General features: G+C 39.6%; 1 protein-coding gene across 1 annotated transcript in view; it reads right to left on the minus strand.

The window, feature by feature from the left end:
- Nucleotides 1-12,537, minus strand: part of LOC134797449 (espin) — a 97,593-nt gene that overhangs the window by 13,924 nt on the left and 71,132 nt on the right. The window contains exons 8-11 of the mRNA XM_063769690.1: nucleotides 12,100-12,238; nucleotides 11,453-11,536; nucleotides 10,197-10,299; nucleotides 8,708-8,909 (exon numbers count right to left, since the gene is read on the minus strand). Coding sequence (XP_063625760.1) covers nucleotides 8,708-8,909; nucleotides 10,197-10,299; nucleotides 11,453-11,536; nucleotides 12,100-12,238 — 528 coding nt within the window. The remainder of the gene's footprint in view (nucleotides 1-8,707; nucleotides 8,910-10,196; nucleotides 10,300-11,452; nucleotides 11,537-12,099; nucleotides 12,239-12,537) is intronic.

Genomic DNA, 12,537 nt, shown 5'->3' on the forward strand with positions numbered 1-12,537 from the left:
AAAATCGAAATTTCGCTAATTGCGGGGTTCCTTCTCTTTTATTCCAATGAAGGCGTAATTAGAGTGACAGAGAAAGATGCCCATAATTTGTGAACTTCGATTTTCTGGATTATAACCCAGGTGTTATTGATACGGCGGTAAGCAAGTTCGAACTGCCGTCACCCCTACAAAATGTACCTACCTATCCCAGTTTACAAAGTCTTTACGGCACGGAGTTTTAGACATAGGACGCTTAGACTATACATTTGTATTTTTACTACATAAGTACATTCATTCAACGCAAATGGATATATTTACCTAAATGTGTATTAATAGAGTATTTTTGCTAATTATGGATTAAGAAATCCAATCTCATTCTCCCACCTAATGTTGAAATTGAGAAAATTCTTTTTTTCATGAGAAAAGAGGTAAACAATCTTGACATGTCCTTTTATTGAAAAACACTTTTGAAAAATTAGTCACGGCAAATACATATGTACTCGTATTATAACAATTATGAATCATATACGACTTTACCATTATTTTACTTTCATAAGTAATAGGTAGTTACTGAAATATTGATTTTTAAAAAGTGTTTTCCAATTAAAAGACCCGTCAAGATCGCGTAGTCTTATCCTAACGCTAAAAAAACGAACTATAGGTTTATCATTATTACGATACTTTGTCTTCACTACGGCGAAGCAGAACTTAATCTTCCTTAATTACTTTAATAACTTTAATTAGGTTTCAGTATTTATCAGACAATAGGTACTGTTTGAAACGATCCGCTCCGGTGACTCTTTTTGTGCACCTTAGTGGGGTTTACGTAAAATCAAGAAATCTGCACGAATTTGCAATATCTACGGCGAAACTCTACACAAGGTCAAGTCTAGATGTTTTTTTTTGTATTATAGTAGTAAGTGATCTTAGAGTAGGTATAGTCAGCTTCAAAAGTAGCGTATCAGACTGTGCGTCAAAAGTATCTGCCATACCATTCTCCGATAGCTTAATAAAAAGACATATGTCTCTGAATATTGAACATTTAAACTGTTTCAGATACTTCTGAAAGCGAAGTATCGAGATACACCTATCTCTATATATTAACTCTATTTGGGAAAGTATTCGATGGTGGCAGATACTTTTGGCGCGTTGATTCATACGGTACTATTGATTGACTGTATTTATTTTGATATGTAGTGCATTTTGACAAAGTTTTAATTGAAGGGAAGTTTTAAAGGACTTATATATCCAAGTTTTACATATTGTAGAAATCCTAATGCAAAAAGAAGATTTATTTTAACTTACCTACTCTACAAATCTCCAATGAGATTCAAAGTAAGCTATTACAATGCAGCCACGTACCAAAAACTGTAAAACAATTGAAGAGTTTCATCACACAGAAAATGTATACCAAAAAGACTTAACAAAGATCGTCAAACAGATACACTATTAGCTCTGTCAGCTACCGTTTCACTCTGCTTGAAGCAGCATTTAGACAATTATAAATTATAATCCTAATTAAATAATAATAAATGCATGCCCACCGCGTTAAACAATCTCACGAGTAAAGGATGTCTCACGCTAGAACGGCCCGGGTCCGGGCCAAGCTTAGGCTTCCCACACTTCATTATTTATGACGGGTGGTCGCGGTCACCCCTCGGCTCAGACCCGAACCGTTTTAGCGTGAGTCATCCTTTTCTCTCACTGAACTGAGTATCTATAGTGTTATACCATTTGTAAAGATATTTGTTTGCTTGATAATTAATGATTGTTCTTCTTATGGGTTTCTTGAATTCAATGGACACTAGATAGCATTAAAGTAGCCATTGAAAAATCAGTTTGAATTTGAAATGTGTTACATGAGTTTACAGTAAACAATTGAATGAGTTTTCCAAACGCCGTTACGGTACAGTCAGCAGCAGAAGTTGCTAAGCGGTCCAGGTGTTCAAAATGATCTTGACGCTACTTTATTGATAAGAGAATAAGAGCGTGTCTAGGTAATTTTGAACACCTCACCCGCTTAGCAACTTCTGCTGCTGACTGTACACCTTCTACGGGTTTTTAATTTCCTGAACATAGGAAATTGACGTATTATTTTATTGAATAATTTTACGGTTTAGACTCACTTGTTTTTAGTCACTCTCATTTCTCAAGCACTAACAGTGAGAGCAGCGTTCACGACGGCCGTGTATCGCGTACTGCGTAAAATTAATTAAAACTGCGTTAAACCGTAAAATTATTCAATGTTAGTATGTCTCGCAACAGTCTAAATTCGATTATTATTTTATTATTATTATGAGCCCATATTGTCCCACTGCTGGGCAAAGGCTTCCCTCCCATTCTCGGAAAATTCCCCCCAGGCTCTGTCAAAGGCCTCAAGCTCGTCCCACCATCTCCGACGAGGTCTACCGTGACGCCTTACAATTTGTGGGACCCAACGGGTGGCTGTTTTGGCCCACAGTAATCCCACATACGGCAGCAGTGTCCTGCTTGACATTTTTACTTGTGTAAAGTCATTATCTCGTAAAATATTCATAGAATTATCGACCGAGCGTTAGCGAAACGGAGACCCCGTTTCAAGTTGGGCAAAAATACTTTCGTATGTCCGGATATTCTCCTCTACAGAGGGCCTACCGCAAACCACGTTCGACGAGTTGCCTCTCTGTCACACTTAAGTATGAATTTACAAGTGCGATAGAGAGGCAACACGTCTAACGTGGTTCGCGGTAGGCCCTCAGGTCGTATTTGTCAACCGATTATCGTGAAGTTTTGTGAGTAGGTTCGGTAGATTGATAAAATTCTCTGTCGTTTCGTTTTTTGGAAAAAAAACAAAATGGCGAAAATTGACTTAAATGACCTAAGCGGCAGTAAGGTCTAGCCTAGACCATTGTGAATTGCTGTGATAATGAGTATAATTACTCAACGAAATATTTTAAATTTTTGAGCTAATCGCGAGCTCACAGAGCCACTAGTCTAAAATTAAAATAAATATAAGAGTCTAGGTTAAAGAACCCCACAGCCAATCAGTCCGTATAGTCTAGGAAGCACTGTAGTTAAACGGTTACCTCGTCGAACAACGAGCCGTGACTAAATTGTTGTTATTTCTGTCTGTCGGTGGAAATCAGATTAGATCTACATACATATCTGCTTTCAGTTTTGCTCGCTGAAAGTCGCTTTCGCGAAATCTGAGAGTATTTTACGAATGTAGTTTTACAATTCGTGTTAGATGTTGTATAAATGTTAATTTTAATGTTTTCTTCTACCTCTTTGTCAGGTAAATGTAAATCAACAACATTGGTGTTTGACTTCCTTTTTAGGGTTCCGTACCCAAAGGCTAAAAACGGGACCCTATTACTAAAACTTCACTGTCCGTATGTCTGTACGTCCGTCTGTCTGTCACCAGGCTGTATCTCATGAACCGTGATAGTGACAGTTGAAATTTTCACAGGTGATATATTTTTGTTGCCGCTATAACAACAAATACTAAAAAGTACGGAACCCTCGGTGGGCGAGCCTGACTCGCACTTGTTTGCACGAGTGTGCCGCTTCAGACTTCTAAAATTGTTACTTGTAACTTTATAAAATGGCCTTTCAAAATGTGCCTCTTGCAGTCTTGGTCAACTAAAGACTAGAGTTAGACCAAGAAAAATCTGCAGCGATTTTGATAGCCCACGATGATGATAGTGATTATAGAAGTTTGACGTTTAAAATAACACTTCCACTGCGTGGGCTATCAAAATCGCTGCAGACTTTTCTTGGTCTAACTTTATTCGCGTTATTCATAAACCCGCTACAAACCTTAGTTAGGTTAGGTTAATCGTTTGACTTCTGTCTGTCTCTCTGTCTGTCATTTTGATTTATGGATTTGTTAGAAATGGATAAAACATAAATGAAACTAATTGAGGCTTGCATAAGGGGGTAAATACCAAATAGATGCAAAGTTTCAAGCCAATTATCACACTTTGAAGCCATTCTTCTGAACCGGCCATAGCAGACTAGATAGGTTAATTCTATCGTATGTTATCTCATTCCTTTTAAGGATGACTCACGTTAGATCGGGCCGTGTCCGGACCGGAGCCTCCGGAGCTTACTTTTTTATGACATGACAGGCGATCACGTGATGCTTTCCATAGAAAACAATGCGCCGGAAGCTCCGGCCCGGACACGGCCCGGTCTAACGTTAATCATCCTTTCTTTCAGCGGCTACAAGTGAGATGGATTAGATCACTCTCAACTTGAATAGAATAGATTCGAGGATCGAGCTAGATTTCAGTACAGACTTTAATCGAAACGCGCCAAATTTATTACTAGCAATGCTGCGATTGGGTTATCAAAGTGTCTTGCAAATTTATTAGTTCCAATAGATTTTACTAAAGCGTGAACTGAATCTGTTAGTTTCATCTTTAGTACCCCAAAGACCTCTAAAAACTTTATACCATTCAATTTTGAATCTATCATTTCACAAATTAAAATTGCATTTTTATTGGAAAGTTTTGACGTGACGGCATCTTACAACCTTTCAAAGTTACGAGTAGATAGCTTGACTAATGATGTAATGTTTGTATAAACTTTAAAATATTTAATATAAAACTATTTGAGGAATTCCACGAGTTGAAATAAAAAGAATTGCCTTGAAAACAGTTGTAAATAAAATGCAAAGCCCAAACGACTTGTGCCAGATTCGATCAAATTTGCGAGTGCAGAGAAAGACGAATGGATCGAATGTTGAATTGAATGAATGGAATTAATTACACATACCGTAAAATGGGGTGAGTAGGGCTCGCGGGGAGAGTTGGATTATGAATGGGGAGAGAAGGAATGAAAGGGGGGTGAGATGGGATTTTAAGGCTACTACTACAAAAATAAGGTATTACAATTTAAAATGGAGCTATAGTAATACTCATAATAAAAAAAAAACAATCCAACAATCTTCCAAAATCACCTTTGTATGAAATCCAACTCACCCCAAATACGAGGGACTACGGGGTGAGGTGGGATTTCCTGTTTATCGTCAAAGTTATGAAATGGAACTACCCACAATAAAATAAAAACTAAAATACAAACGTCCGGAACACTTATTATATACACATACACCATTCAGTTTGCATATGTAGAAATAAAATGTTATCGAGGTTTGAATGTCAGTTTTGCACCTACTCACCCCATTTTACGGTACCTAAAACCTAGACTGATTTGTATAAGATTGTCCTATATATACCTACCTATTTATTTAATTATTTGCATTATCACTATTCGTTTACAAACCCGATCAGTTTCCAAATCGTCACGAAATGGAAAGTGAACATTACTTAATTCTTCAGCCAAAATCATTTCCATAAATTATTTTATTGTTTTGACTGTACTTACGGTACAATCAGGCCGAGACTAACAGCCCATTACACGTAGAAAGTGAACTAAGTTAATTACTTACTGACTTAAATTGTATTTTCTCTTCATTACATTGCAAATACGTCGAAGTTAGGCAAAATACATCAAAATGCGGTTTTAAATTTTGCTTGTTCATTGCTGGAATCTTCCACGATTTCGCGAATTTACATAAACAATAATCACTGGACACTCTAACCCCCATTCATAAGCGCGTTATAAACCTCAATTAGCTAATAATCGTTTGTCCTTATCTGTCATTTTGACTTATGTATTTGTAAGAAAAGGATAAAACATAATTGAACTAAATCAGGCCCGTAAAGTTTTATGAATAAGGGGGTAAGAGTACACCGCTATATTTTGATACACTCATTATATCAGCCGGACCATATACTGATTTTTATAGGTCTCCCAACTGTATCCACAACGATCGGTCGTGTATACTTAGGTTGTCAAAATCAAAATTGTTTTTAACATGTATTGTATTAATTATTCTTTAAAATGAACTTCTTCTGCATTTCACGTGTAATTTTTTGGACTTTTATAATGCTACCTGCTACTTGTTATTGTGACACGAGTCTTAATTTGTAATTGTTTTTGGTTTTTGTTTGTTTTGTACAACTTGCGATGCTCGCTGATTTACTTTAATTTTACATGAAGTGAAATGTACAATTTCTTTTGAGAAAATAAGTTCTTTAAGCATAAAATGTTTTTTTTTCTTCCTACGGAGAGGAGAGGAGGAGGGGAAGATCTTAGAGGGGATGCGTAGGCATAACATCCGTAATGCCAGTAGTCTCTTCTGTACGCAGCTACAGCCAAATGCTGATACGCTATCGAACTGAACGGTTGTTATAGAACCTGTTACCTACTATTATGTTCATTTGTATCTATAATAAGATAAATAGTTACAGATGTCGTGCATAATTATTTTCCATCGTATTTTCACGGAAACGTACGTGTCTTCCTATTTCAGTCAGTCTCTGAAGTAGCACGACGAATACGAACGTTTCCGAGAAAATACGATGGAACATATAATTCAATTTATGAATCTTAGATACCAATAAAATAAGGATTACTTTAGCGCACAAAAAATAGTAATGGTAATCACAACTACAAGTCGTGCTGTATTTCGTTACGTGAATTACTTGCCCTGCCTCTTTTACATCAGATACGAATGTTGCTGATTTTAATCTCTTATATTTACAACATATAATTATTATAACAACTGTTTTGTTTCCAGGCTTATAATAGCACACATGTTGCACGGAACTATATCTGAAATATACCTGTAATGTGAACAGTGGGTATAAAATAGGTACGGCTGTCTTAGAAAGTCGATTTCATAAGTCTAGTGTAGCTCAATGTGTATAATAGAAAGTAGCGTGATAAGTAAGTATCTCTAAGGATAAATATTTGACGTATTGTTCAATACAATACAAACATTTACGGTGATCCTCTCTTTAGCTGTATTATATCATCTGCATAAGTCGTATGTAATGTAAAGGGGCCCACTGATTACGAGTTCGCCGGACGATATCAGCCTGTCAGTTAAACGCAAAATTTGACAGCTCCGAACAACTGACAGGCTGATATCGTCCAGCGAACTGTTAATCTTTGGGCCCCTTTATTATGTAAGTTTTTAGGTAAGTACGACAAAACGTTGATACAATCCTTAAAGATATTTTTGCTCGCTTGATCTTGCAGAATATTCTTGCAAGCGAGTTAAATTTAGTCATGTAGGTATGTTAGTGGAATCTTATTTCATAACTTTTAACCTGACAACCTCACATCTTCCTGAAATCACACACAGTTAATAAAAATACTGGAAAACAGATACAATAATTGACGATCAGAGAATGTCATTATCCATTGTCAGTCAGTCACTGACTGCATAATCATTAAAAAAAAAGCGCTGCTGCATCATCATCATCATCATATCAGCCAGAGGACGTCCACTGCTGGACATAGGCCTCCCCCAAAGAGTGCCACAATGACCGGTCCTGCGCCACCCGCATCGAGCGGACTCCCGCGACCTTTACCAGGTCGTCAGTCCACCTTGTGGGGGGGTCTACCCACACTGCGCCTTCCAGTACTTAAGTTTAGCGATTCGAAGGGCTACATCGGTTACTTTGGTTCTGCTGCGGATGGCCTCGTTTCTGATGCGGTCAAGCATAGCCCTCTCCATTGCCCTTTGGGTGACTTTGAGCCTTCTTATGAGGCACACATAGCTGCTGCATAGTACGCATCTATTTAGTACACAATCTACTTTTTTTACTTACCCAGCCTTCTTCTTAGTTACGACGGGTTCTACGCCGGTTCTTCCAGAACGGCGGGGGGCGGCGGCAGAGGAGGTGCTCCTACCGCCTGAAGACACGCCGGAGGCGGTGGCTTACACGATGGTGGACTATTCGGCTACAGAGGCTTATTATTATATACATACCTCATACCTTTTTCTTCTTTGTCGGCACACTCTTGTCAGAGTGGTCTTGGTCGTCTTATCAGAGCCGGTGGCAAGCTTCACAATCCGTCGCCATTGTTCCCGTACTGTAGCCCTTCTTGTACATTCATGGAGTGGTCCATTGAGTGCATTTTTGACTTGGTCTGACCAACGCATTGGTGACCTATCGTGCAGTGTGCTTCGACTTTCCCTGCACTACAAGTCGTTCCACAGATGAATCGTCTCGAAGTGTAATATGTCCAAAGAAAGTGAGAATACGACACTGGACAATGGAAGAAACCTCAACTCCTACCTCAACCTTATAAATAAGTCTGACATTTTTGTAGCTTCTTAAAATAGGACATTATTTTTGCTACATAATGTACAATTTATCATAAGTCTTACCACTATAGTCCGTTCGCGCTCTAAGATTTTCGTGTATACCTACTCTGAAGCAAAAAGAATAGATAGTATAGAGGGGTCCTGTCATTGTAAATTTTGTAGTCACTGTAAATTTACTGCCATCTATCGACACACGACTAAAACTCAAAAGGAAAACGTATAAAGTTATCAAAAAATGTATATAATAATATATGGATAAATGATTTTATTATTTTTATATCATTTTGATCCATGTTCATTCACTGATATCTATGTGTTAAAATTGTTAAATATGAAACGGTGTCGTCACGCCATCTAGCCGAGGATAGGCTAAAGGTGTGTGCGGCATCTATTCGAGAATGACTTTTACTTGAATTCCGAGGCACGTTTTTTCCTTAGACTTTATTCGTCTTATACGAAGTTACATATGTCTTTGTCTGAAGTCTTATGTAGGTACTTACTCTTTATTCACTGTTAATGGCGCAGTTGTATTTTCTTTAATTCTGTTCGATTGTTTTCACTTACCCAGCCTGCTACGCAATTCCGAGGGCTTCAACGCCGGTTCTTCCAACACGGCTGGTGGCGGCGGCGGCGGGGGCGGCGGAGGCGCCTCGTCGCCGGAGCTGCCGCCGGAGGACACGCCGGAGGAGGCGGAGGCTTGGACGATGGTGGTCTCCTCCGTAACGGAGGCGCGTCGGCTGCCGGCGGCTGAGGAGAGGCGGCTGGCCTGGTGGGGAGAATATATCATTTCGTATGTTGTTGTGTGTATAATTCACTTGTATGTGTGTGTGTGTGTCATCCCACACGTACCTATACAGAAAAATGTAAATCTTTCAGTGAACATAGAAAATAATCCAAAGACATCCTGATATACCTATATCTTAATTCAAGCTGGGTGTGCTTGACAGATACAGCGGTAGCAACAACGACGCCGCAACAGTAATGCAGCTACTGCAATACTGATGGCATACTGAAAATTTCTGGAATGGCCACTTAGAAAAATAATTCGTCTCATATATCAGAATCCAGAAACTTTCAGTATGGCCCACGTACAGTTGACATCTGAACGTCATCTTGAAGTAAGTATGCTTCGATCGAAGTATGTATCGACCTACATAGTACTCAGATAATAGAGCAGTAAACATTATTTAAGGAGTTTGGCACACACAAAATGGCCGAGGTATCTTATACCTATTAGTTATACAATTATAATATTCCCGTTTCGGTTTGTAATGATAGCCTAATCGTTGATCAAGGCGCGATATCCACTATTATTAACAGACATCGTAAATTTTATAGCATTTTTGGTGCAGCGGAGAGGTGTTAACGGAATTGGTATAGATAATTCCAACTGAAATGGTAAATTAAGGTTAATATTAACGTAATTAACGCTAATTAATAGAGATGCCCCGAATATTCGGCAACTATTCGGTATTCGGCCTATTCGGCCACTTTGCCAAATATTCGGTATTCGGCCGAATGTTGCCTACTATTCGGCCGAATACCGAATATCTGTTGCACCTACCTAAAAAGAAAAAATACACAAAAAAATAACCAAAAACTAGGTATATTTAATTAAATTAAAATGTATTCTTGGAAAGTAGTTAAATACGAAGGCACGTTTTTGAGCATTTGTTAATTACAAAATTTTATTTTTATCATGGGTCTGATTTGATTGACTCTAACGACATTCATAAATTCTGTTCAACATAAAAATGTATCTTAGCAAACGTTGTGCTTTGTTGGCGAACAGTTTTCATAATAATTGTGACTCAAAATGTTCGCATGTCATGCCGAATATTCGGTCGCCGAATATTCGGTATTCGGCCGAGAGAGGGGCCGAATATTCGGCCAAATTCACTATTCGGGGCATCTCTACTAATTAATCATTAGGGTTGCAATTATTTATACCAATTCCGTTAACACCACTCCGCTGCACCGAAAATGCTATAAAATTTACGATGTCTGATTATTAACTTTTCTTAATAGTATTAACACTAATTTCGGTACTCACGAAGTTCTGTGCTTTATGCGTGAGCGCGGCCAGTTTGGTGGCGATGGTGGATTTGGCGTGGCTCTCGGGCGCAGGAGACACCTCTTCGTATGCCTTGCTTATGCTGTCCAACAGAAACAAATGTGTTAAGTGTTAACACTGTTAACCCTTTTCCAGGCCGCACCAATCTACAAGGTTTTCCCGAAAAATCCAAATATACCTTTTATATATATAATATAAATATAGATTCAAATTAATCCAGCTTTGATGATTCATTTGAAGACAAGTCAAATTTCCCGAAAGTGCAATCTAATTTGAATCTTAAATCGGAATGCTAAATATGAAATTCTAGTGGCGCGTATGTGTTTGATAAATCGTACTATGCCTGGAAAAGGGTTAAAAGATTTAGGGTTCCCCCTCCCCCACATATGTCGACGCGGAATCGGCAAAATCAGATAGGAAAAACTTTACGGCTCGGCTACGACATTATGCGACTGGCGACGACGGCAGCGACAACCATAGGTGGGAACGAAAGGTCCGATCGCTGTGTCTCGCTCCATGGCAGCGATAACCATGCGCTATGGTTATCGCTGCCACCGTCGCAAGTCGCTCAATGTCGTGGCCGAGCCGTTAGTCTGCGCAATAAGAGCGAAAAAGTCATCGTTCGACTCAGCTCGCATCGGCCGGCGCCTGCCGACGCGTCGACGGCTTTTTCGCTCTTATTGCGCGGACATAAAGCTTTTTCCTATCGGATTTTGCCGAATGCGCGTCGATATATCTGAGGAGACCCTTAGAAGTCCCAAAATATACTGCCCCAAAAAAGAACAGATTTAGGTAACAGCATGATGTCCTGAGTCCTTAAAATGTTATGCAGATTAGGTATAGGTAATTCAGATATTACAGAAATCAGTGCTTTATGTGTAATAAAAAAAGCAAAATATTACCAGTGTAGGTAACTACCTGGTCTACCTAACCAACTGGTCTCCCCTAACTTAGTAGCCCAAAGTTGACAAATAGACAGAGGCAGGGTCGCTAAGACAAATCTGCGACTTCATGATTTCGGACGTAGTTACTCAAATTCGATGAATCCATGTCACGCGTGGAACACACAAGGAAATCGGCGTTAGTTTTGTGTTATTACTTATTAGACTTGTTAGAGATTACACCTCTGGCTAGGTACTTTTATGTATCTCTACGACCATCTAAACTAGATTGAGAGAGAACTAGAACTACGATCGTCTAAACTAGATGACGCTGCAAGCTTCGCTGGTACTAACCTGTCGATGCCTTCTTTGGTGGTGTAGTCGACGATGAGCGCCGCGCTGCCGGGCCTGCTGTGGCTGCCGGAGTCGCGGGAACTGCTCCTGTACAAATATACAACAACGTCAAACTAATAGTATATATAGTAAAGACAGACTTCTGGAACGGTGACCGCCTGGAATAATCAGGATCTCAGCTTTCACTGACACAAACAAAGCTACCTACCTCCTTCTTTGGTATTGCTCTTGTTTGGGCATGTAGATGTCTTCATAGTGATGATCACGGCACGTTGCCTTTACTGTCAATCTCAAACTGTTCTAGAAAGGTGGTGGCTAAAGCTAACTACCTCCTTCTTTGGTATTGCTCTTCTTTGGGCATGTAGATGTCTTCATAGTGGTGATCGCGACGCGTCGCCTCAGTTCCACTGTCGCTGTCTGACTGTTTGGGAACCGTGGTCGCTTCGGATCTGTAGACCTCGGTTTTTACTGATAACAAAGCTGCCTACCTTCTCCTTTGGCGTGTCTCTTCTTTGGGCATGTAGATGTCTTCATAGTGGTGGTCGCGACGGGTCTCCTCGGCTCCACTGTCACTGTGTGACTGCTCGGGAACCGTGGTCGCTTCGGATCCGTGGACCTCGGCTTTTACTGATAACAAAGCTGCCTACCTTCTCCTTTGGCGTGTCTCTTCTTTGGGCATGTAGATGTCTTCATAGTGGTGGTCGCGACGCGTCGCCTCGGCTCCACTGTCGCTGTCAGACTGCTCGGGAACCGTGGGCGCTTCGGATCCGTGGATCTCGGCTTTTACTGGAAATAAAAGAATAATTTTAAATTAGATAGTTGTTAGTGTAATTGATAGGACCTATAACTAGAGAATTTGTATTAAAATTGTCGAGAATCTAAAACGGGTTAAAATACAGAATGTTAAGGTGTGTTCAGATTGTCCGAATACACCTGGAATATGCTGCTCTTTTTTAAAAAGAACCTTACAGGAGTCGCTCTGAGGGCCTAGCGCGAACCACATTCGACGTGTTGCCTCTCTGTCGCACTTCTAAATTCGTACGTTAGTGACAGGAAGGCAACACGTCGAACGTGGTTCGCGGTAG

Source organism: Cydia splendana, chromosome 15, assembly GCF_910591565.1.
Source record: "Cydia splendana chromosome 15, ilCydSple1.2, whole genome shotgun sequence".
NCBI classification, from domain to species: domain Eukaryota; kingdom Metazoa; phylum Arthropoda; class Insecta; order Lepidoptera; family Tortricidae; genus Cydia; species Cydia splendana.